At 41.3% G+C, this 26964-nt stretch overlaps 1 protein-coding gene across 1 annotated transcript in view; it reads right to left on the reverse strand.

Moving 5' to 3' along the window:
- Positions 1-26964, reverse strand: part of LOC106604930 (5-hydroxytryptamine receptor 4) — a 162207-nt gene that overhangs the window by 111690 nt on the left and 23553 nt on the right. The window contains exon 2 of the mRNA XM_014200070.3: positions 8213-8300. Coding sequence (XP_014055545.1) covers positions 8213-8277 — 65 coding nt within the window. The 5' untranslated portion in view covers positions 8278-8300. The remainder of the gene's footprint in view (positions 1-8212; positions 8301-26964) is intronic.

Raw genomic sequence — 26964 nt, forward strand, 5'->3', positions numbered from 1 at the left:
AATCTACTGTAACTAGATTAGACTGCCTAGGCTACTTCCTAATGTAAGCTAAATGCAATGGATACAAAATAAATAGTTGCATGTGATGAAGGATAACATGTCCAATATATATATATATATATATATATATATATATATATATATATATATATATATATATATATACACACACACACATATGTCAAAATGATGGACACACCTACTCACTCCATGATTTTCCTGATTGACTTCAGGTCTTATTTGAGACAGGAGTTTACAGTTGTTGTTTTTTCAGCCCTTCACTAACACCTAATTGGGGCCTAAACTGAATCCCCTGGGGCAGATATCATATTTCAGAATTAACTTTATAAATTACAATGTCCTGACAAATCTGCATGATAAATAATATCATGGGTGAATCTATTTCTAACATTGTGAGGTTGGACCACTCCTAAATAATATCCTGGGATATGGTGATTATCCTGGTGGCTGGAAGGTTCATAACAAGTTCCTTACATCTGCAGGGTGGAATATCATTCAACCTGGAGTAAGTAAAAACAAAGGGTGAGACATTAACCTCACTGCTCAAATTGTTGCTGAAGCCACAACTGCCTTTAATGTGCAATCGTTTTGTTAACAGTTTTGCATATTTTTAGGCTTGATTAAGTTGTTTACAGTAAGAGTAGAATAACAGCCTCTAATTTTAACCAGTAACACCAACCCCAATGGTGCAACACAATAGGGGAAGGGAAAGTAGCAAGATCATGTTAGCTAGGTAAACAGACACTGCATAATAGCAAAACAGACTCAACAGAATGCATAATAACTTGGCTGGCTAACAAGCCTAGAATGAACAGAACACAGCTGGCTGAATGTCCTACGTTTTTCATCAGAAGTTGTTGAACTGTCTTACTTCCAAACGAGTCGTGCAGAACTGTTTTTCTCCTGTCAAGCCAATACAATGGAGTGAAACGTGATCAGGTGCCACTTTAGTCTCTGGAAACAAATGGGAAGAAACTATTTAAAAACTCTGGGTCTTCACAATTGACACATTGCTGAATATACGATTAGCTAATTTAGTTCATCTCTAAAACAGCCGATTAGCAGGATGAGATCGCCTTCTGGCTAGCTATCGTGTCCAATGTATTAGCTAGCTTGGCAATGGGATGATAATCACCAGTTACTTAACATTTTAATTCACAATTGATATGAAAGTAATTTCTTGAAAATGTCATCATTTGGCGAATAAATGTTATACTTACATTTTGTGGATTTCTGGAAAATGTTCTCCCAAGTGTGGTCTTCTGTCCGCCGTCAATCATTTTTTTGCTACGCCGCAAGGTGTTAAGGGATAGCCTCCCGGCGATGGATACATGGGATTGGGTCCTGCCTGGAAATTCTGCCTCAACAGGTAGCAACCTTATTATTGCCAGCTGGTCTTGTTAAACCACCGATACGTGCTAAATTCACCTGCACAGCTGATCTTAATTGCAACCATTATTGGTCACCTCATTACAGCTCCCTGAAAGATGCTATGTTCGCCCTCTGGTTGGTGTTGTCATCGCAACAACTTAGTCCTTTTTGAACAGACTAAGGGTGATTTATCTATTTGACAAGCATTCCGTACAAAAGAAATCAACTATTTCCTCGTTTACCACGCCAAATCTACTGTGGCAATTTACCCGACACTTTGTATGAATGGAAACTAATGTTTGTGTAGCCTACTGACTGTTATTATTTTATTTGTTTCCTATTTATGTTATCCAAAAGTGTCTGGTATGGTCATTTCCTATCAGGACCGGGTGTAAAATAACCGTGGACTGTACATATGAAACGTGTAACTACTTGAAGTCAATTGGGGGACTGAGTTATTTGTGCTAGAAGTGCATGGGCCAGAATCGAATCCAGACGGTTGGCCTATATGTGCGTGTTGATTGTAGCAGCCCTACCCACTATACCACCCCACGCCACAATTTAACAGCATTTTTAGTTAATTAGTAACCTAAGGATATACTAGACACTTCTGTGGCGTAGCCTAGTGGAGATCAATATCTATCTTGTTTTATTAAGCTATATAAAACGATGGTTTTCAGATACATTTTTGTACATTTGAATGTTGCAGTAATAGGACCTAGGCCTTGCATTTGAGTGAACGCGAGAGAACATAATTTTGATAGAAAGCCATGATCCCAATGCCCACGCATGGAGAGAAAGAGAACTGCTCATTTTCAGCCAGTGATGAGGCTCATTTGAATTTCCTGATGCATCTGGAAAATTCTCTACAACAAAAGAGTGATTATTAAGTTACGTTAAGATCCGACATCTGTATTTGAACAATTCAGCAATATGTTGTCCTAATGTGTGTCCTAACTTCAACAAAGACAATGAAGTAAATGAATTCTAATTATTTCCGCGGTACACGTAATGTCAGTGGAAATAATGAAAAAGCTGACAAAGAAAACATTGTGTCCTCCAGAAATAATCAAGACAGTTAGTACAGCATTAGCAGCACATACTGCCAGGAGATCATGAGCAAGCAATTATCCACCCCTAATCTTTCACATTTATTACCTTACAAATAATCCCCCCTCCAGGTGCGGCAACCCAACCTGTTAAATCTCAATCATCTACACACAGGGAAGTCACAGTGGTGGTAAATCTGGCACTAGTGTGTGGCTCTATCCACAATATCATTCAAGTTCACTGAGAAATACAGTAAGACTTTATCGCACAGCTGCAGTCCGGTGAGGCTGTATCAAAGTACTCTGGAATGAAATCCCTACATTAAAACATGCAGCAGACCATGGCTTAATTTTAGGTAGCCCTTTACACTTGTACCTAGGTTGAAAATGGCAGATTTTTGGCACCGATAAATGCCTAAATTGGAACGTAGTGACTGTACATTAACATGCTATACATGACGTGAGAGCTCTGGCTGTGCTTCATAGCCCTGTATGGGTTTTGAGTGACAGCCTTTCTGAACTTGAGCACAGGACAGGAAGTTGCCCCCTCCTGCTAATTGGGCAACTTTTGCAAAACAAATTGTGGACTGAGGGAGCGAAATGCTGTAAACGGTACGCACTCATGACTCCATTCTATGTGCACCAAAATTACGATATGTTTCCCTGAATTGCATTGTGAAGGCCAAACACTGTAATATCGTATTTTCTAACTTAACTAGTCGTGTCGGCAATAGAATAAGCTTTCAAATGATGTCCACCTGACCCATATTGCGATTTCTAATGGAGTGTTTTTAGATCGTGTAAACAACAACAGTAATTGTTTGATGCAGGGCAGTGTTGCAAACAAAACAACTACAAGTGTGCTTGCTCAAGTTCCTCAATGGCACAGCTTAAGTAGGAGAGATCAAAAAGTATATTATAGTTGAAGACTTCTTTGAGTGATAAAAGTGCGCTGAAATTACTTAGGAACTGTGCACACTTTGGAGAGGTGTGTGGCCACTTGGAGATAGCAGTTAGTTCTCTCACTCAAACCTTTTTTTGTTTTATGTGCACCTACCCCACATTTTTCAGGCATTTTCTTATCATGTTATTGAATGTTTCCAGAGTATTTTCAGATTTCGTTATCAACAAATGCGGCGAAAAGTTCAGTGAATGTAAAATGCACACAACAGTGTAATGTTTGAATTCAGTCTTGTTTCAGGTGAACTGTTGTACATATAGAGAAGATGGCTGCCGTTTTATGGTCCCCTAACCAATTGTGCTATTGTGTGTGTTTTTGTTGCATTATTTGCTACTTCCGTTGTACATAATGTTTCTGCCACCGTCTCTTATGACTGAAAAGAGCTTCTAGATATGAGGACATTACTCACCTTGTACTGGAGGAAGATTTTTTCTTTAATGAGTCGGACGCAAAGGATTTACTTCAGACACCCGACAAGGCCCTCATCCCCATAATTCACAGGAGAAAGAGACAGAGATATTGGGGACGTAGGTCGGGGTGCCTTGTAAGGATCTGACGGCAAGTAGGTAATCTGCCTTTACCATTGGTCTTATTAGCCAACGTACAATCATTGGATAATAAAATAGATGAACTATCACGTATATTCTACAAACGGGACATTAAAAACTGTAATATCTTATGTTTCACCGAGCCGTGGCTGATTGACGACATGAATAACATACAGCTGGTGGGTTTAAAGCTGTATCGGCAGGATAGGACAGCCGCCTCTGGTAAGACAGGGGGTGTGGGTCTATGTATATTTGTAAACAACAGCTGGTGCATGAAATCTAATGAAGTCTTGAGGTTTTGCTCGCCTAATGCAGAGTATCTCATGATAAGCTATAGACCACACTATTTACCAAGAGAGTTTTTATCTATATTCTTCATAGTCGTCTATTTACCACCACAAACTGATACTGACACTAAGACCGCACTCAATGAGCTGTATACGGCCATAAGCAAACAGGAAAACATTGATCCAGAGGTGGCGCTCCAAGTGGCCGGGGACTTTAATGCAGGCAAACTTAAATTGGTTTTACCTCATTTCTACCAGCATGTTAAATGTGCAACCCAAGGGGAAAAAAAACTCGAGACCAACTTAACTCCAAACACAGAGACGCATACAAAGCTCTCCCTCGCCCTCCATTTGGCAAATCTGACCATAATTCTATCCTCCTGATTCCTGCTTACAAGCAAAAACTAAAGCAGGAAGCACCAGTGACTCGGTCAATAAAATGTGGTCAGATGAAGCAGATGCTAAGCTACAGGACTGTTTTGCTAGCACAGACTGGAAAATGTTCTGTTATTGATGAGTACACCACATCAGTCACTGGCTTCATCAATAAGTGCATCGATGATGTCGTCCCCACAGTGACTGTATGTACATATACCCCAACCAGAAGCCATGGATTACAGGCAACATCTGCACTGAGCTAAAGGGTAGAGCTGCCGCTTTCAAGAAGCGGGAAGAAGCTTATAAGAAATCCCGCTTAGCCCTCCGTAGAACCATCAAACAGGCAAAGCGTCAATGCAGGACTTAGATTGAATCGTACTACACTGGCTCCAACGCTCGTCGGATGTAGCAGGGCTTGCAAACTATTACAGACTTCAAAAGGGAAGCACAGCCACGAGCTGCCCAGTGACACGAGCCTACCAGACGAGCAAAATTACTTTTATGCTCGCTTTGTGGCAAGCAACACTGAAACATGCATGAGAGCTGTTCTGGACAACTGTGTGGTCACGCTCTCCGTAGCCGATGTGAGTAAGACCTTTAAACAGGTCAACATTCACAAGGCCGCAGGGCCAGACGGATTACCAGGACGTGTACACGGAGCATGCACTGACCAACTGGCAAGTGTCTTCACTGACATTTTCAACCTGTCACTGACTGAGCCTGTAATACCAACATGTTTCAAACAGACCACCATAGTCCCTGTGCCCAAGAACGCTAAGGTAACCTGCCTAAATGACTTCTGACCCGTAGCACTCACGTCTGTAGCCATGAAGTGCTTTGAAAGGCTGGTCATGGCTCACATCAACACCATTATCCCAGAAAACCTAGACCCACTCAATTTGCATACCGTCCCAACAGATCCACAGATGATGAAATCTCTATTGCACTCCACACTGCCCTTTCCCACCTGGACAAAAGGAACACCTATGTGAGAATGCTAAAAGGAGGACCGAGCACGCCCCCATCTCATTGACGGGGCTATAGTGGAGCAGGTTGAGAGCTTCAAGTTCCTTGGTGTCCACATCACCAACAAACTATCATGGTCCAAACACACCAAGACAGTCGTGAAGAGGGCACGACAAAGCCTATTCCCCCTCAGGAGACTGAAAAGTTTTGGCATGGGTCCTCAGATCCTCAAAACGTTATACAGCTGCCCCATCGAGAGCATCCTGATTGGTTGCAGAGGGTAGTGCGTACAGCCCAGTACATCACTGGGGCCAAGCTTCCTGCCACCCAGGACCTCTATACCAGGCGGTGTCAGAGGAGGCCCTAAAAATTGTCAAAGACTCCAGCCACCCTAGTCATAGACTGTTCTCTCTGCTACCGCATGGCAAGCGGTACTGGAGCGCCAAGTCTGGGTCCAAAAGGATTCTTAACAGCTTCAAGCCAAAAGACTCCTGAACAGCTAATCAAATGGCTACCCAGACTATTTGCATCGCCCCCCCCCCCCCCCTTATACACTGCTGCTACTCTCTGTTTATTATTTATGCATAGTCACTTTAACTCTACCTACATGTACATATTACCTCAATTACCTCGACTAACCGGTGCCCCCGTACATTGACTCTGTAACAGTACCCCCTGTATATAGCCATGCTACTGTTATTTTACTGCTGCTCTTAATTATTTGTTTCTTCGATTTTAGATTTTTTACTTATTTCTTTTTTACTCAACACCTATTTTTCTTAAAACTGCATTGTTGGTTAAGGGCTTGTAAGTAAGCATTTCACTGTAAGGTGTGTTGTATTCAGCACATGTGACAAATAACATTTGATTCGTATCCTCAACCTTTGGTATAATACTATTCCCATAATCTCCATAATCTCCAAACTGTTCCCTTTCAATTGCTACCATGGTTATGCATATGCTTTTCATATTCCTTCTGTAAGAAACATTTGAATTTAGCCCATATAGGACATTCCCACGAGTGTAAAGGGTTAATTGTGGCAGGAAAGATGATGAATTTCAGCAAAGTCATCAGTCAGAGTTCACATTTTTTCATAGCACTGGCTTCTTGTACTGCCAAATGTCTTATGTGATTGCAATTTTTCATTTATAACCCGTCACCGGAAAAGTAAGTCACTCTCTGTAAAGAAACATTTTAGTAGAAAGGGAGTGAAGTTATATGTGAGGCGCTCTGATATCACTGACAGATGTGATACATCACGCTAGAAGGCATTAATAAAACATATGTCCAAACAATGTCTAATGGAAAACTCAGCCTTTCTCTGCCTCTGCCTTTTCTCTGCGGCTTGAGCTGATAATTATTTGCTAGTCCATCCCGGGGGTTTTTATCAATGGAGATTTTGACAGCTTCGTTAGGCGCATTACTATAGCGATTCAGCACCACAGGCTGGACACATGAGTGGATGTTTCATAGTTTTTCATTCTGCAATAGGTTTCAAGTCAGCTTATCAGGACCACATTCACATGAGCTGAATTAATACACTCATTGTCTATGAAAGCAGTCTCTAAAGCTTTCCTCCAAAAACCAACAATCACATGTAGGCTACACTGGAAACACGTTATTAACGCATACGTCTGATACCAGCTATAAACCTATTATTTATATGTCATGTAGTCAAAATTATGACCAGGCCATGAGGGTAATCAAATCATATCAAATTGTATTAGTCACATGCGCCGAATACAACAGGTGTAGACCTTACAGTGAAATGCTTACTTTCGAGCCCCTAACCAACAATGCAGTTAAAAAAAATATGGATGAGAATAAGAAATAAAAGTAACAAGTAATTAAAGAGCAGCAGTAAAATAACAATAGCGAGACTATATACAGGGGGTACCGGTACAGAGTCAATGTGCGGGGGTACCGGTTAGTTGAGGTAATATGTACATGTAGGTCGAGTAATTAAAGTGACTATGCATAGATGATAACAACAGAGTAGCAGCGGTGTAAAAGAGGGGGGAGGGGGGAGGGGCATTGCAAATAGTCTGGGTAGCAATTTGATTAGATGTTCAGGAGTCTTATGGCTTGGGGGTAGTGGGTCTATATGTAAGGAGTGCTCGTGTCATAAAAGCTAATGTTCTGTATGATGCCATTTCAAGGATATTCCTATAGAAACCTATCCTCCTGATAGGAAGCCTGTCACAGGATATCAAATGAGGGTACGTTGAGAAGGTAAGCAGGGAGCAGGGAAAGATGATGCCAGCCAGGGGAGGAAGCCTCTGGTTTCTGCAAAGCTGACCACAGGCATCCTTCCCCATGGACTCAGGGACATAAGCCTTCCAATACCACCACCATCCCTCACTCTACCTTACGTGTTATATTGTATGACACCTAGCCGCTACTACGTGCCAACACTTCAATTAATGAAAAAATCGTGAATAATATCCAATGTGCACATTTCACATTGTATACTGTATGTGTATCCTTTTCATTATGATGCTATGAAGGGCTTTATCAGTATGTCTATCAACTTGGCTCAGACAGGTATTCCATTGATAACTCCATTCCATTGACTACCATATATTTTTTCAAGAGCACATGCGGTCATTGATGCAGTGTACTGTCCTTACCTCTCACTGCCGCTGATATCTACTTCCTCCATCACAGGCATCGGGCCCCCGGAACTTAGATTCATGTACCCATAAATACAGAAACTCCCTACGAAACAAGGAGAAATAGAGGTTACTCAGATAGGGCAGTTAGGATTTATGGTGACCTTACAGATATGCCCTGGAAGTTACTCACTAGCCCTAATTTTGTAAGGCTGTCAACAGAAGTGTATTGTTGAACAACTGCACATATTTGGGGGGAAAAGATTTCAAAAGCAAAGCACATATTTAACCTGTGATTGAGAGGATTAATGAGACAAATAAAATAGTATTATTTCATTGTTGAGCATAACAGAAAATATGCCTGAAATTACTCTACATACCAATAACATATGCACTAAGAGGTTGGGAATTAAATCATTACATGCAACAACAACATTACACAAAGAATATAGCATTGGATATAATGACTGTAATTAAAATGAAGCGCATGCAAGAATAGTGTAACTGATACTTATAATGCTTTAACTTGCCATAGTCATATAGGCTATTGGTTGCATTTCTTGTTGGGTCACATAATCCCATTTTGTTCAAGAAATTCATTGCGTTCACATCTCCTTTTGGGATACGTTAATACAAAAGGCTGCCACATGATCTATGCAGCAGACCTGAAACACTCCCAGGCAGGAGGTAATGGTTAAAACTGCAGAGATGACATTGGGGTTCTGACTGCTCAGAATATGTGAATGAAAAGTGTCGTGTTTCGCCTTTAGTGAGGTGAACAGCTTAATGTGTACATGTATCTGTACCATCACTTGATGTGTTTCCCATGTATTCCAATTTCAGAAATTGCCTTTTGGGAAATGAACAAGGAAAATCTACACATGACTTGTCACATTGTCCACATTTGCATTGACCGTGACTGCATCTGGCCAATTGCGCCTTGTCCTGTACAGTGAGCAATATTGTATCAATCTCTATGGACTTTGAATGTATTTTTATAATATGAACATCTTCATAATACAAGGTATTTAGAGTGCCTTAAGAAATTATTCATACTCCTTGACTTTTTCCACATGTTGTGTTACAGCCTGAATTTAAAAAATATTAAATTGAGATTTTGTGTCACTGGCCTATGCACAATACCCCATAATGTCAAAGTGGAATTATACAGTATTTTAGAAATGTTTACAAATTAATAAAAAATTAAAAGCTGAAATGTATTGAGTCAATAAGTATTTAACCCCTTTGTTATGGCAAGCCAAAATAAGTTCAGGAGTAAACATGTGCTTAACAAGTCACATAATAAGTTGAATGGACTAATACTGTGTGCAATAATAGTGTTAAACATGATTTTTCAATGACTACCTCATCTCTGTACCGCAATACACCCAGTCACTACAAAGATACAGGCGTCCTTCCTAACACAGTTGTGGGAGAGGAAGGAAACTGCTCAGGGATTTCAGCATGAGACCAATAGTGACGTTAAAACAGTTATGTAGTTTAATGGCTGTGGTAGGAGAAAACTGAGGATGGATCAACAACATTGTAGTTACTCCACAATACTAACCTAAATGGCTGAGTGAAAAGAAGAAAGCCTGTACATGATTAAAATATCCCAAAACATATATCCTATTTGTATTAAGGCACTAAAACTGCAAAAAATGTGGCAAATAAATTAATTTCATGTCCTGACTACAAAGCGTTATGTTTGGGGCAAATCCAATACAACACATCACCGAATACCACTTTTCATATTTTCAAGTTTGGTAGTGGTTGTATCATGTTACGGTTATGCTTGTCATCGGCAAGGACTACGGAGTTTTTTGTTGTTGATAAAAGGAAACGGAATAACCTGGATAACCTGGTTCAGTCTGCTCTCCAACATACACTGGGAAACTAATTCACCTTTCAGCATGACATTAACCTAAAACACAAGGCCAAATATTCCATGGAGTTGCTTACCAAGACGACATTGAATGTTCCTGACTGGCCTAATTACAGTTTTGACTTAAATCGTCTGGAAAATCTATTGCAAGACATGAAAATGTCTGTCTAGCAATGATCAACAACCAATTTGACAGAGCTTGAAGAATTTAAAAAGAATCATGTGCAAATATTGTACTATGCAGGTGTGGAAAGCTCTTAGAGACTTAGCTAGAAAGACACAGCTGTAATCGCTGCCAAAGGTGCTTCTACAAAGTATTGACTCAGGGGTGTGAATACTTATTTTAATTTGATATTTCTGTATTTCATTTTGAATACATTTGTACAAATAAAAATGCACTCCATTTTGAATTCAGGCTGTAACACAACAAAATGTGAAATAAATCAAGTGGTGTGAATACTTTCTGAAGGCGCTGTACATAATATGTTCTTAGAAGTATTATCTCCAGAGCAGTAAGGTACTGTACTGTGTGTATGTGTAATTTATCTCAAGTTCATGTAATAATAGCAGTTTGATTTCTGAAAACATTATGCAAAAGTATGTACAGAGACTAATTATGCTATAGTTTACATTCTGTCTGTTTGGTGCTATTGCAATTCCTATAGTAAACTATTTTAAACTTTTCATAAACTTTGGTAGTGCTCAGATTATCATCACAAATGTATGAAACGGTTGTGAGCAAAATGATGATGCACCACTACCAACTGGACATTGGACTCAGTGAATCCGAGGGATAGAAATCCTGCTATGGTATGTGCAATTCATTGTAATTACCATGGGCCGGCTGGTAGCCTAGCGGTTAGAGCGTTGGGCCAGTAACCAAACGGTCACTGGTTTGAATTGCCGAGCCGGCAAGGTCGACAAATCTGCCGTTCTTCACTTGAGGAAGGCAGTTAACCCACAACAACAACTGCTCCCCGGGTGCCAATGACGTGGAAGTTGATTAAGATAGCCCCCCGCACCTCTCAGATTCAGAGGGGATAGGTTAAATGCTGAAGACACATTTTGGTTGAATGCATTCAGTTGTGCAACTGACTAGGTATCCCCTTCCCCACCTACAAGAGGTAGATTTAGGAGAGAAAATGAAGTATCATTCTTTTTCATTCTGCCATTGGTGTTGCATTGCTATAACTAAGCCACTGTATGCTGTGTTAGTTGAATAATTCAAATGAATAACCTTGTAATATTGTTGACAAAAGCACTCACCCTGTAATATTAAGAATTCTTCTCATTAATATGGAAACTATTTTTACTGTCGTTTATGTATGAAGCACTGATGTAAAGTCTAATTAGAACTGACAACGGATGACATATTTACACCTTGAGAGCTTATCTGATTCATTCTCCTTTGAGCCCCGAAGCAGCGGGCAGGTCTTGAAGAAGGGCTGTCCTGGATGCAACGCATTCGAAACTGACCATGCTGGTATATTTGCAACTCTGTTACTGTATGTGTTATTTGGTTTAGAATTAAATGATTTGTGGCAGTCATCAAGAAACGTCTGGCTCCACACCCAAACGCATTACTGGGCTTTTGCCTTTCAGCACGAAAATGGAAATCTCTGATGTGCTTACACCTGGGAAAGAGATTGAGCACGGAAGCAATATTTACAAGGGAACATTGATGCTAATGGATTTCTCAGGACGGTATGGGACAGTATTGGGGAGGAGAGGCTCTTAGTAATAGCTGGAACGGAATCAATGGAATGGTATCGAACACATCAAACACATGGTTTCCATATGTTTGATACCATTCCATTTACTCCATTCCAGCCATTATGATGAGCGGTCCTCCGCTGAGCAGCCTCCTGTGGAAGATATTGTGTCATTCACTGCTCTAGGTGGAGAGAGTATTCCAGTCGTAACTGTCCAGCGGAGGTCCTTGAATTCATGCCCTCCAGACGGGGTGTTACTCTCACAGGTGGTCTCTCTCCAGGCACACGGAGGACCCAGACAGACACGCTACACACATAAACTGTACACACAGATACATGCTGCGCGCACACGTTGCGCACGTACACACACACACACACATACAACGGCACAGGTATTCCATTCACAAGGATGGTCGTCACAGAACCAGCGCAATATGTTAGATGCCCACCAGTCAGCATGCTGAAATTGTGTCAGCACTGCAGCACTGTTAAATCATCAAAGATATACCAACACTGCTGCTAGTTTGCCTGACTGTCTGCATGGAGTCTGGACTGTATCAATTTGGAAAAGAAAAGGTAGACCAGACAGGGTTTGTCTAGAGTTGCGTCACATACCAGTCTGCCCTTGTTTTCATTAGTGTGCTTGCTGAAAGCAAGACCATTCTAGCACTCTTACATAGTCGTATTATTTTTATATTTATTCCGCTGCTTAAGCACTTAAACTGCTTTAGCACTTCAACTGCTTAAGCTATCAACAATAAACATTGTTTAGACTGGCCCAACTTAGATTGCTTGAGAAAATCTTTTTGATACTATTTATACTTATTTCATATTTATATGAGCTCCCAACGCATTTCAATGGCAATAAAGGTGCCATAGACTTGAATGGTAAAAACTTTGAAATGCTACTCCTCTTGAACCGTTTAAGCAATCAACACCAAACCAAATTGAAATGTGCAGACTGACCCAACTTATATGAATCGTATACAGATTTTTTATCATATTTATACTTTTTGAACTATAAACATTTTCAATTTGCATAAATTAACAGGTTTGAATGAAAACCATAGGAATATAGTGGTACAGTAGCAATTCAAAAGGGTCCTGCTCCTTGGCTAATTCATTTTACAAGACCAACTTTGAAACGTTCAGGCTCTCCTAACTACAAATTCTCTAAAAACGTTAGAAACTATAAACAAATTCAATTTGCATAAATTAGCATAATGTATTCAATGCCAACCAGAAGAACACAGCGGTGGAAATGTCAAATGCTACTACTCTTTAACCATTTCAGCTACAAACATTAAAGCAACTGTCACATTTTCAAAATGTTAGAAACTATACCAATTAAAATGTGCAAACATTTGCATATATTAACCCATCAACAATAATAGTAAGTCTTGAACATTTCAAGCTAGAGACGCCAAACTAACTTTCACATGTTCAGGCTATCCTATCAATCAATCAATCAATCAATCAATCAATCAATATTTCCATCTACCTACCGTTTCAACTATAATCAGTCACTACCATTACTACTGCAGTCACTATTACTACTATAACTACTTTCACAACCATAAATACTTTAAGACACATTGCAACTCTGTTACATTTTATTACTTTCAAGAGCATTTCTGAAATCTCTTTTTTTAATTTTGATAAGTAAAACAAATCTGTATGAGCCTAATTTATTTTACTTGCTTTGAGATCCAGTGATGTTATAATGTGTTTGGAGAATTTCTTTCTTCCATTTTCGTCACTATAACAAACACATTGGGGACAAATTGGACGGCGTTAGCATGGAGCGTTCTTTGACTTCATTACCCATCTGTCTGGATAACTGCCAAATGTGTTATCTTACACTGTGTGCCCCAGCTACATTTTATTGCTTTATCTTTCAAGAACTGACAATGTGTAGCCGTTTCATATGTGATCGGTACAATAGAATTGGAACTTCTGAGAGGTAAGGTCAGGGGTGTCAACCTGCTTAATTACGCATCTTATAATATGCCCGTAACCAGATATCAAAAACCTTGTGAGAAACAGAGAGAAATGCCTTTCATTTTAAGATGAAAACCAATGAAATAATGGCACCCTTTCATCTAAATCCCCCATTCCCATTCATAATGACACATTTCAAACTAAGCAATATCTCATCCTTTGTCTCTTCTGAGATAAACTGAGTTAAACTCCGACCTCTGTTAGCTGATGCTGGAATCGAGATGGAGCTCCAGCCACCTCGCCATCTGGCTCAGGTTTCCCCTAGCTGTGGCCCTGTGGTTCAACGCTTTAATCCCCCCATCCTAATCAGGACCTTCTAGTGCCAGCTAACCTGACCTCTGACCTTTCACCCGCCTCACACTTGACACATATTTCCACATCATTTGGCTGCTTCTTGTTCCTGAACTTAGCGTTGGCCCAGACAGATTATCCTAGGACCTCTAGCTGATCTCTGATTTCAAGTGTCCCCTTTACTCACATTCTATATTCATTTAATCACTATTAACAATTTTCAGATATTCATTAAAAAAATAGCTTACCATGGTATAATGATATTTTATATATTCATCCTCAACAACATGAAGATACTTTGCTTCCAACTTTTCCCTTATCTAATTCTGTGCACTACAGCTGCCTTGCCAGGCACAGAGGGACCCATGTGTGTCAGGTATAAGCCAGCCTGTTGCTGTTTATTGGGCGATGCCGCATACCAAAAAAGCAGCATAATTTCAAGGGAGCTTCCTCATTATACAGAAAACTACACACACTTTCCCACTCCTCGATGGATTTGGATTTAATGATAGTCTTGGGGCTTCTCATGCTCTAACTTGTGCTCCTCCTGTCTCATATTTACTGAGTTCCCCTGCCTGTCGTCAACGCCCTCAGCTCTGCTCTGGGCATGTGGATGCAGCCAAGTATTAAGAGCAATTTGCCAAACCATTAATAATGCACATCATGTGGATACAGTGTGCACCCATGCATCCAGAATGTGTCTTTATCTGCCAAAACAGAGTTCTCAACAGAGTAAATATCTTAATCACATTTTTCTCAAAATATAGAACAACTAATTACATTTCATTAGAAGAGTGTAATTATTGATTATGGAGTCAGTAGGCTAACCAACAATCCAGTCATGTAATCTGGGAGAGATTACAGAGAGACATTTCTGCTGTGACTATACCTAAAAATCCTCTCAGGTTGTTTATTGGCATGATATTGTTTCACGATAATACAAGACATTATATTATATTTTATAGATACTTGCACCCCAAATGTGAATAAGAAAAACGGTTCAGGACATCGAATTGACTGCAGGGGATTTTATGAAGCAGAAATAAAATAAACTTAGTGGCACTCTAAATATGCCTGAGTAGATACTAAGTACAACCTCTACTGTGATGGATGTCAAACTATTCAATAAAGCAAAGACTCAGATTTGAACTGATCACCAAAATGTTCAAAATAGCAATAAACTGAAGTAGTGTGTTTCATCAGTATTGCCTAGAGCTGCTATTATTTGAGAGCTCATCTGTTAATAAAAAAAACATCTGCAGGAGTAGGACCAATAAAAACACCGGACTTTCGAGAAGTGCCATGAGAGGAATAAACTCATTGTAGGGCTCACTATTCTGACTCAGAGCCTTTTAAATTACATGGCCAAATATATAAAAAGTCAAACTGCACCCCTGGTATCAAAAGAAAGGATCGATTAAGATGACCCAAAAGGTCGCTGGATCGAATCCCCGAGCCGACAAGGAAGAAAAATCTGCTGTTCTGCCGTTCTGACATGGATGTTGATTAAGGCAGCCCCCCGCACCTCTCTGATTCAAAGGGGTTGGGTGAAATATGGAAGACACATTTTGGTTGAATCTATTCAGTTATGCAACTGACTAGGTATCCCCTTTCCCAAATGTTGGAGTGATTGTGGTGATGTAAGAACTTAGTATTTACCCATTGAGACTGTGGTACCATCATGTTCCAAAATAAGTTATGCTTACAGCCTAAGGTATGCTCATTACCTTGACTGAAAAGCCACACATTCAAGACAGAAGTAGAATTATAAAGTATTCATACACACTCTAAAGTGAAACTCCCTCATCACTATAGTAATACAGACTATAGCAGGGTTATTCAACTCTTACCCTACGAGGTCCAGAGCCTGCTGGTTTTCTGTTCTACCTGATAATTAATTGCACACACCTGGTGTCCCAGGTCTAAATCAGTCCCTGATTAGAGGGGAGCAGTAGAACTGGTTTCTAGGTCCAGAGTTGAGTTTTATAGTATACTGTATATCCCATTGACTGTTTGCATGTCAAAATGGAAGAAATCAAAAGAAAAGTAACATTAAAGCAGGTTGCATCTGCTACAAGACCATGGTGCTTGCCTACGGAGCTGTGAGGGGAACGGCACCTCCGTACCTTCAGGCTCTGATCAGTCCCTACACCCAAAGAAGGGCACTGCGTTCATCCACCTCTGGCCTGCTCGCCTCCCTACCTCTGCGGAAGCACAGTTCCCGCTCAGCCCAGTCAAAACTGTTCGCTGCTCTGGCACCCCAATGGTGGAACAAGCTCCCTCACGACGCCAGGACAGTGGAGTCAATCACCACCTTCCGGAGACACCTGAAACCCCACCTCTTTAAGGAATACCTAGGATAGGATAAAGTAATCCTTCTAACCCCCCCCCCAAAAAAAAAGATATAGATGTACTATTGTAAAGTGGTTGTTCCACTGGATATCATAAGGTGAATGCACCAATTTGTAAGTCGCTCTGGATAAGAGCGTCTGCTAAAATGACGTAAATGTGATGCAACATCTACCCATCTGATTAAAACAGTGAGGGACTGCTAAAGTGATTTACAGTGGGGTCCGAAATGATTGACACCCTTGATAAAGATAAGCAAAAAATACTGTATAAAAGTAAAGAATTAAAATAGTGAGCTATATTGTATGTTAAAAAATTGGGAATGAGAATGCATAAGCAGATAAGAACCCCATACCTACTGTAAAATATGGTGTTAGATATTTTAGGTTATGGGCTGTTTTCCTTACACTGGTCCTGGGCCCTTTTTAAGGTCAACAACATCATTAACTTTAGCTCAAAACCTGGTTGGACATTTTAGCCAAAAACCTGCTGTCAGGAGGCTGAAACTTGGTCGCAACTAGATCTTCCAGCAAGACAATAACCCCAAGCACACATTTTTTTTAAATCCACAAAGAAAGATTAATTGACTACAAAATCAGTTTCTGGACTTGAATCCAATTGAAAACCTGTGGTTTGAATTAAAGAGGGCTGTCCATAAGCCCAGACGAAAGATATCAAGGATATGGAAAGATTCTGTATGGAGGAATGCGTTCTCCAATCTCATATTTTTTTTTTCTTGAAAGGTGAGGTATTGAAAGATATTGAAAACAAGGGTGTCAATAATTTGACCCCTATGTTTTTGAGAGAAAACAAGTATTAGTTGTTAAACAACATCTATTATATAAGTATAAAATAAGATAATTTCCCCATAGAATATAGCTCAGTATTTGAATTATTTATTTGATAGTCATTTTTGCTCATCTTGATCAAGGGTGTCAGTAATTTTGCACACCAGTGTATAATTAGGTGTGCGTTGAGGCCTCCCATCTGGAATGCAGTATCATTATGCGTAATTATAAAATCCCTATACTATAGGTCCTCCTTATGTCTACATTTGAATACCTCTTCAGACATAAATAGTAATAAGCTCAGTCATGTTCAGGGTAGATGGTATTCCTATAACCGTTTGAGTGGTGTTGACTTGCACGCTCACTAAAACCATAAAAGGGTGTAAATCCCAGAAATCTTACTAATATGGCATACGATATCACTATAATGTGCTGCTGATCGAGGTGGTCTTACAGTAACACGTTAACAAGAGCACAGTAGCGACATCACAGACTTGCTTTAGATAAAGCGGAGGTAGAATGCCTTGTAAAGGAACTTCCACTAAAACACAATCTGACTCCTTCACCTCAGCACAATACAACCTCCTGTCTCACACTGATTAGAACGGATGCCATAGTTTTACAACTTAACACCTGCTACAATTTTACGATTCTTTAACAGTCTGGGTTCTCTGGTCTGTATTCAAGACCTCTGCGCAAAGTCCAAGGTCTCCCAGAATTTCTAGCATTTCCTATTCGGTATGACTGTTGTATAGGCTATATAGTGGCCATGCTCCAATTCTTTCAAAGCATGCCAATCACTATTGTGCTCCCTGACGGCACTGAGTTCTGAATGCAGCAATCTGAGGCACAGTCAACAACAAAAACAATAAACATCCCAGAAGGGTTAAGCAGCTGTAATAAATGATGTATGCTGTCAGAGCATCTTAAGAGCCTGCACATTAAAGGTATAAAAATACTTTATTGAGTGAGTTGGAGTCCTAAAACCCCAACCTGGCATACTTTATTTATCCCATTATACTTTACGGCCCATTACATCAGTATAGCCATTTGAAAGTGGCAGACATAGAGGTGCCCCTACACTGCCTGATATGATATTACTGGGCCATATTCACAAGTATAATACCAACAATTGCGCTGATTAGCGACTGTGAAAAAGTAACAAATATGACTTTTAGGGTCCATTAAGACACTTAACAATTACATGGTCCTTTATTTAAAGGATTACAAATAAAAGTGAAAAGGGTAACAACAACTTCATAGAATTCGTATTTGATATTCAGGATCAGGCCTTACTAGTCCTTAAGTTATGTTGTCAGGTTTTGGGAAATTCCTTGATCCTGTGACACATACAGTAATGTAGCCTACACTAACAATCAAATGAGTAAAACTCTCGAAAATGAAACCTAACTATCTACAACACAAAGGAATATAATAAAGCAATAGGGTGCGAAGATGAATGAGTCAGTTTATTGGTGCCATAATCCTGGTACCCTTATGCCAGCAATACAAGAGTGGCATGACTATGTGACTGGCTTACAGACCTGATTAAAGACAACTGACTAAAATGGGAGATTCATGTGGCTGTCTGTCCAAATGCCATGTAGTGTGCAGTTATAAATTCACTACCTAAAATCCCAAGATTAGATCTAATTCCTTTGGTAAGAGTTGGAAACTTGGAACAATGAACCAATGAAAAGTGAAAAACGCTCCAGCCCGTTGGTCTGTGCCAGCTGGTTTAACATGGAATAGCAGGAACTGGAACAATAATAGCTTATGAAAATAATTACAAAAAAAATAATCTGTTTCTACTGTTGTTGAATGTAAACCTGTACAGACAACATTTTTCATTGATTGAGGACAGTTCAAAATTTACTGGGGTAGGGAGGGGGGGCTGGTCCAAAAAATAGGGAAGGGTTGTAAAACACCCTGGTCTGTTTCACCTGTTTTGTGATTGTCTCCAACCCCCACCAGGTGTCTCCCATTACCTCATGTGTATTTATACCTGCGTTTTCTGTTTGTCTGTTGCCAGTTCGTCTTGTCCCGTCAAGTCCTACCAGCGTGTTCCCTGTGCTCTAGTTTTTGCTTTTCCTAGTCTTCCCAGTTCTGACCATCCTGACCGTCCTGACCGCTGTTCTGTACCTGCGTGACTCTGATTTGATTTAGACTCTTTGCCTGCCTTGACCTACCTGTAACCTAAGCACATGTGAGATCATAGAGCACATATATTGGCTATAGTAGGCAATATCATCGCAGTCAACAGCTATATCCATTTACATTTAATTTAGCAGACACTCTTATCCAGAGTGACTCATATCAATTTTCATACTTGTTTGTACTGGTCCCCCATGGCAATCGAACCCACAAACCTGGCATTGCAAATTCCATGCTCTACCAAATGAGCCACACAAGACCCACAGCCTTATGGAAATGTTATGGCATTTGCTCCATTGTTATTGTTGGTAGGCCACTCTGATAGGCCTACATTATGTTCAAATAGCCACGATAGCCTATTGGCCACTGTCTGAAACTTTAACTTAAAGCGGATACAGCCTAAGTGTTCACACCCACTGGGCACAGACGTTTAACGTCTATTCCACATTGGTTCAATATAATTTAATTGAAATTACGTGGAAACAACGTTGATTCAAACAGTGTGTGCCCAGTGGGCTGTTAATGTGCGCCGGAAGACCGCTCAACACCATAGTACCCTCCAAGCTCATCATTAAGCTTGAGGCCCTGGGTTTCGTTGCCGCCCTGTGCAATTGGGTTCTGGACTTCCTGACGGGCCGCCACCAGGTGGTGAAGGTAGAAAACAACATCTCCACTTCGCTGATCCTCAACACTGTGGCCCCACAAGGATGTGTGCTCAGTCCCCTCCTGCACTCCCTGTTCACACATGACTGCGTGGCCATGCACGCCTCCAACTCAATCATCAAGTTTGCAGACGACACAACCATAGTAGGCTTGATTACCAACAACGATGAGACAGCCTATAGGGAGGTGGTGAGGGCACTCGGAATGTGGTGTCAGGGGAAACAAACTCTCACTCAATGTCAACAAAACAAAGGAGATGAACGTGGACTTCAGGAAGCAGCAGATGGAGCACCCCCCTATCCACATTGACGGGACAGCAGTGGAGAAGGTGGAAAGTTTTAAGTTCCTCGACAAACACATCATGGACAAACTGAAATTGTCCACCCACACAGTGTGGTGAGGAAGGCGTAACAGCGCCTATTCAACCTCAGGAGGCTGAAGAAATTGAGCTTGTCACCTGAAACCCTCACTTGAAATCATTTGCCACTTTAATAAATGGATCACTAGTCACTTTAATAAAGCCACTTTAATAATGTTTACATATCTTGCATTACTCATCTCATATATATACATATACTGTATTTTATACCATCTATTGCATCTTGCCTATGCCGCTCGGTCATTGCTCATCCTTATATTTCTATGTATATATTCTTATTCCATTCCTTTACTTATATTTGTGTGTATTAGGTAGTTTTTGTGGAATTGTTCGATTACTTGTTAGATATTGCTGCACTGTCGGAACTAGAAACACAAGCATTTCGCTACAGTCGCAATAACATCTGCTAACCATGTGTATGTGACCAATAACATTTGATTTGATTTGAATTGAATTTGGTCAGCGCCAAAAAAATGTTTAAGGGAACATTGGTCAGGAGCTGGTGTGACAGCTCTGTATTGGTGTTGCACTGATCACTTTGAAAATACTCTTCACAATATTAACCCATTTACATCCTTGTACTATATTTAGTACAATATCAAAATGCGCCACAGAACAAATTCTGTTTGGCATAAATGCATGACCTTTTGTTTCAATATAGTTAGTACAAGTGTCTAGACAAGCCATATTGAAATGGTAATAGTGTCTATCATACTTCCAGTGTCAATCAATGATGGGATTTTGAGAAAATGTGAAAAAAAATAAACATTTAAAAGACTTCAGCAAGCGTATTTTGAAATATCGTGAAACATCCTTTCACTCACTCCTCTCTACATTCTCCTCTTCTGTCTCTGCTGCTAAAGCCACTTTCTACCACTCTAAATTCCAAGCATCTGCCTCTAACCCTAGGAAGCTCTTTGCTACCTTCTCCTCCCTCCTGAATCCTCCTCCCCCTCCCCCCCCCTTCTCCCTCTCTGCGGATGACTTCGTCAACCATTTTGATAAGAAGGTTGACGATATCCGATCCTCGTTTGCTAAGTCAAACGACACCGCTGGTCCTGCTCACACTGCCCTACCCTGTGCTTTGACCTCTTTCTCCCCTCTCTCTCCAGATGAAATCTCGCGTCTTGTGACGGCCGGCCGCCCAACAACCTGCCCACTTGACCCTATCCCCTCCTCTCTTCTCCAGACCATTTCCGGAGACCTTCTCCCCTTCCTCACCTCGCTCATCAACTCATCCTTGACCGCTGGCTACGTCCCTTCCGTCTTCAAGAGAGCGAGAGTTGCACCCCTTCTGAAAAAACCTACACTCGATCCCTCCGATGTCAACAATTACAGACCAGTATCCCTTCTTTCTTTTCTCTCCAAAACTCTTGAACGTGCCGTCCTTGGCCAGCTCTCCTGCTATCTCTCTTAGAATGACCTTCTTGATCCTAATCAGTCAGGTTTCAAGACTGGGCATTCAACTGAGACTGCTCTTCTCTGTGTCACGGAGGCTCTCCGCACTGCTAAAGCTAACTCTCTCTCCTCTGCTCTCATCCTTCTAGACCTATCTGCTGCCTTTGATACTGTGAACCATCAGATCCTCCTCTCCGAGTTGGGCATCTCCGGCGCGGCCCACGCTTGGATTGCGTCCTACCTGACAGGTCGCTCCTACCAGGTGGCGTGGCGAGAATCTGTCTCCGCACCATGCGCTCTCACCACTGGTGTCCCCCAGGGCTCTGTTCTAGGCCCTCTCCTATTCTCGCTATACACCAAGTCACTTGGCTCTGTCATATCCTCACATGGTCTCTCCTATCATTGCTATGCAGACGACACACAATTAATCTTCTCCTTTCCCCCTTCTGATAACCAGGCGGCGAATCGCATCTCTGCATGTCTGTCAGACATATCAGTGTGGATGACGGATCACCAGCTCAAGCTGAACCTCGGCAAGACGGAGCTGCTCTTCCTCCCGGGGAAGGACTGCCCGTTCCATGATCTCGCCATCACGGTTGACAACTCCCTTGTGTCCTCCTCCCAGAGTGCTAAGAACCTTGGCGTGATCCTGGACAACACCCTGTCGTTCTCCACTTACATCAAGGCGGTGACCCGATCCTGTAGGTTCATGCTCTACAACATTCGCAGAGTACGACCCTGCCTCACACAGGAAGCGGCGCAGGTCCTAATCCAGGCACTTGTCATCTCCCGTCTGGATTACTGCAACTCGCTGTTGGCTGGGCTCCCTGCCTGTGCCATTAAACCCCTACAACTCATCCAGAACGCCGCAGCCCGTCTGGTGTTCAACCTTCCCAAGTTCTCTCACGTCACCCCGCTCCTCCGCTCTCTCCACTGGCTTCCAGTTGAAGCTCGCATCCGCTACAAGACCATGGTGATTGCCTACGGAGCTGTGAAGGGAACGGCACCTCCATACCTTCAGGCTCTGATCAGGCCCTACACCCAAACAAGGGCACTGCGTTCATCCACCACTGGCCTGCTGGCCCCCCTACCTCTGAGGAAGCACAGTTCCCGCTCAGCCCAGTCAAAACTGTTCGCTTCTCTGGCACCCCAATGGTGGAACAAGCTCCCTCACGACGCCAGGACAGCGGAGTCAATCACCACCTTCCGGAGACACCTGAAACCCCACCTCTTTAAGGAATACCTAGGATAGGATAAAGTAATCCTTCTAACCCCCCCCCCCCTTAAAAGATTTAGATGCACTATTGTAAAGTGGTTGTTCCACTGGATATCATAAGGTGAATGCACCATTTTGTAAGTCGCTCTGGATAAGAGCGTCTGCTAAATGACTTAAATGTAAATGTAAATGTAAATACAATTCAGAATTAAATTGTTTAGAAGTATTGTTAGACCTGTTGTAAGCCAAGATATGCCAAATACATGATTCAACATGTTTGTGATCTACTGCCGTTTCTTTATCATACTATAGATCGTATTTGGACATACAGGGTTAATGTTTTTTTACACATTTCATGAATCAAGTCATGTGAATACATGTTCAAATGATCAGATGTTAATCATTTGTGGTATATAGATTGTCCGGAACAATATATACTGTATATAAAAACAATATGTAAAGAAATCCACACAAACTCACTTTCACACACACACACACACACACACACACACACACACACACACACACCACTAGAGTATATGTGTTGCATTGTATAGCTCTCCCCATTCCCATCATGTGAGATATTGATCACCTCCAGCTCGTGGTTTCAGCCAATCAGACTGTCCCCATGCACCCCACATTGCCCATGCACTGATCATGCATAATGTTATTGGTTAGATGCTCCTAGCTAGCCCAGCACTGGCCAGTGGGAGCCGTTGCTTACTCTCTCAAGCGTATACGTATTAGCCGGGCCAGAACTGTATTTTTCCCAGTGTCAGAGCGTGGGTGGACATACGTGCATGGGATGTGTGATTACAAATTCCTGTGTGTGTTAACTCTTGGGCTGCTTTATTCCCCTCTAACCGGGGCGGTGTCAGTGGGTCACAAACCAGTAGAATACATAGAGCCGGGTCGCTCTTTTTCAATATAAGAGACTGGAAACGGAGTCATTTTACAGTGTTTTCTCTCTTTCTCAGATATTAAACATGTTCACATCTTTTAATAATTGTCTCGACCAATATATATATATATACACACAATATCTAAAGAAATCCACACACACCCACACACACTCCTAGAGTATATTATACAGCATAAGAAAGGTTTTGTTCATGTCACAATTGATGCATTCAAAAAAGGGATTCAATTCATTATATGAACTTCCCACACTTTAATCACACATACCACAGCAAAAGGTAAACAAATAACAATTCTACAGTTCCTACAAACTTAACATTCAATCAAAGAAACGAGTTAGGACATCAGACTAAACAAGATTAGCTTCAAAGACATGTATTTGTAAATAAATTCAGAACGGTTGTACTTTCCCACCAGGTGTTGCTTGTGTGTTTGTGTGTGTGCATCGGTGTGTGTGTGTGAGTGTGCGTGCGTGCATGGGTGTGAGAGTGTGTGTGTATGTCTGTGGTATGTGTGTAAACATGTGTGCTTGTGAGAGAGGGAGAGAAAGAGGGAGAATGCTGTATCATGCCTCACTCTCCATTGACTTGTATTGGATTTGCTTATGCTATATAATATACTCTATGAGTGTGTGTGTGAGAGAGAGAGTATGTGTATTTCTTTAGATATTGTTCATACACTCACTGCACAAAACATTAGGAACACCTTCTTAATATTAAGTTGCACCCCCTTTTGCCCTCAGAACAGCCTCAACTTGTTGGTCTTGAACTCTACAAGGTGTTGAAAGCATTCTAAAGGGATGCTGGCCCATGTTGACTCCAACGCTTCCCACATTTGTGTCAAGTTGGCTGGATGTCCTTTAGGTGGTGGACCATTCTTGATACACACAGGAAACTGTTGAGTGTGAAAAACCCAGCAGTGTTGCAGTTCTTGACACACAAACCGGTGCACCTGACGCCTACTACCATATCCCGTTCAAACGCACTTACATATATTGTCTTGCCCATTCACCCTCACACATACACAATCCATGTCTCCATTGTCTCAAGGCTTAAAAATCCTTCTTTAACCTGTTTCCTCCCCTTCATCTACACTGATTGAAGTGGGTTTAACAAGTGACATCGATAAGGGATCATAGCTTTCACCGGGTCAGTCTGTCATGGAAAGAGCAGGTTTTCTTAATGTTTTGTACACTCAGTATATATACTGTATATTACATTTACATTTAAGTCATTTAGCAGACGCTCTTATCCATAGCGACTTACAAATTGGTGCATTCACCTTATGATATCCAGTGGAACAACCACTTTACAATAGTGCATCTAAATCTTTTAAGGGGGGGGGGGGGGTTAGAAGGATTACTTTATCCTATCCTAGGTATTCCTTAAAGAGGTGGGGTTTCAGGTGTCTCCGGAAGGTGGTGATTGACTCCGCTGTCCTGGCGTCGTGAGGGAGCTTGTTCCACCATTGGGGTGCCAGAGCAGCGAACAGTTTTGATTGTGCTTCCTCAGAGGTAGGGGGGCCAGCAGGCCAGAGGTGGATGAACGCAGTGCCCTTGTTTGGGTGTAGGGCCTGATCAGAGCCTGAAGGTATGGAGGTGCCGTTCCCTTCACAGCTCCGTAGGCAATCACCATGGTCTTGTAGCGGATGCGAGCTTCAACTGGAAGCCAGTGGAGAGAGCGGAGGAGCGGGGTGACGTGAGAGAACTTGGGAAGGTTGAACACCAGACGGGCTGCGGCGTTCTGGATGAGTTGTAGGGGTTTAATGGCACAGGCAGGGAGCCCAGCCAACAGCGAGTTGCAGTAATCCAGACGGGAGATGACAAGTGCCTGGATTAGGACCTGCGCCGCTTCCTGTGTGAGGAAGGGTCGTACTCTGCGAATGTTGTAGAGCATGAACCTACAGGATCGGGTCACCGCCTTGATATATATATACACAGTACCAGTCAAAAGTTTGGACACACCTACTCATTCAATAGTTTTTCTTTATTTGTACTATTTTCTACATTGTAGAATAACAGTGAAGATATCATAACTATGGAATAACACATATGGAATCATGTAGTAACCAAAAAAGTGTTAAACTAATCAAAATATCTTTTAAATTGTAGATTTGTCAAAGTAGCCGCCCTTTTCCTTGATGACAGCTTTGCACACTCTTGCACACCTGTTAATTGAAATGCATTCCAGGTGACTACCTCATGAAGCTGGTTGTGAGAAGGCCAAGAGTGTGCAAAGCTATGAAATAGATTTTGATTTGTTTAACAAAAACTCACATTATAGAAAAACGCTTTGGCCGATTGTAAAACCTTCTTCAGATGTGTCCATCGGCAAGCTCAGAGAACAAGTGTACCAAAATAAATTATAAATTTCTGTTATGGACATGAATGGGTTAAACATAATAGTAATAGAGAGAAATAGTAATGGCGTCTTTGTGTAGGCAAAATGTATAAGATCTCCTAAGCCTGTGTTAACCTCGGACGTTATTTTCAGCATTTGTCTCATAAACCCCATTCCATCCCCATTACCTTCCCTATAGGGATGGCTGAACGAACCACAGGTAACTCACTTCCTGGTTTTATGACTACAAGCTGGTGAGCTCTATACATTCACATACTTTTATGTCACGCAGTATCCAGCTGAGTTAATAATGTTTCTTTTCTGAATTTTTTCCCGCCAAGAAACACTAACATTAGAGGTATTTCCGAAGGAACTCACCAAAAATAAAGCTCATTACTACTTTATTTTAACTCTGCACACTAAACAATAGCTTTTCACCAGACACAGCTATCAACATCATATCTGAAGATTACATTTTACGATAGTTAAATAAATAACTGCAAATAACTCACCCCCATGAAATACTTTATGGGAGTTGACATTGGTCATGTGTCATCCTGAATAAGACTAGATTGAATTTTCTCTCAAAATAAAGTCCCATAACCTTTGTAAAGTAGGCTACAGTGCATATTTGTGATATTACTCAATGCAACACACTGGAGAATAAAATTGAGTTG

This window comes from Salmo salar, chromosome 05, assembly GCF_965601325.2.
Source record: "Salmo salar chromosome 05, fSalSal1, whole genome shotgun sequence".
In the NCBI taxonomy this organism is placed as follows: domain Eukaryota; kingdom Metazoa; phylum Chordata; class Actinopteri; order Salmoniformes; family Salmonidae; genus Salmo; species Salmo salar.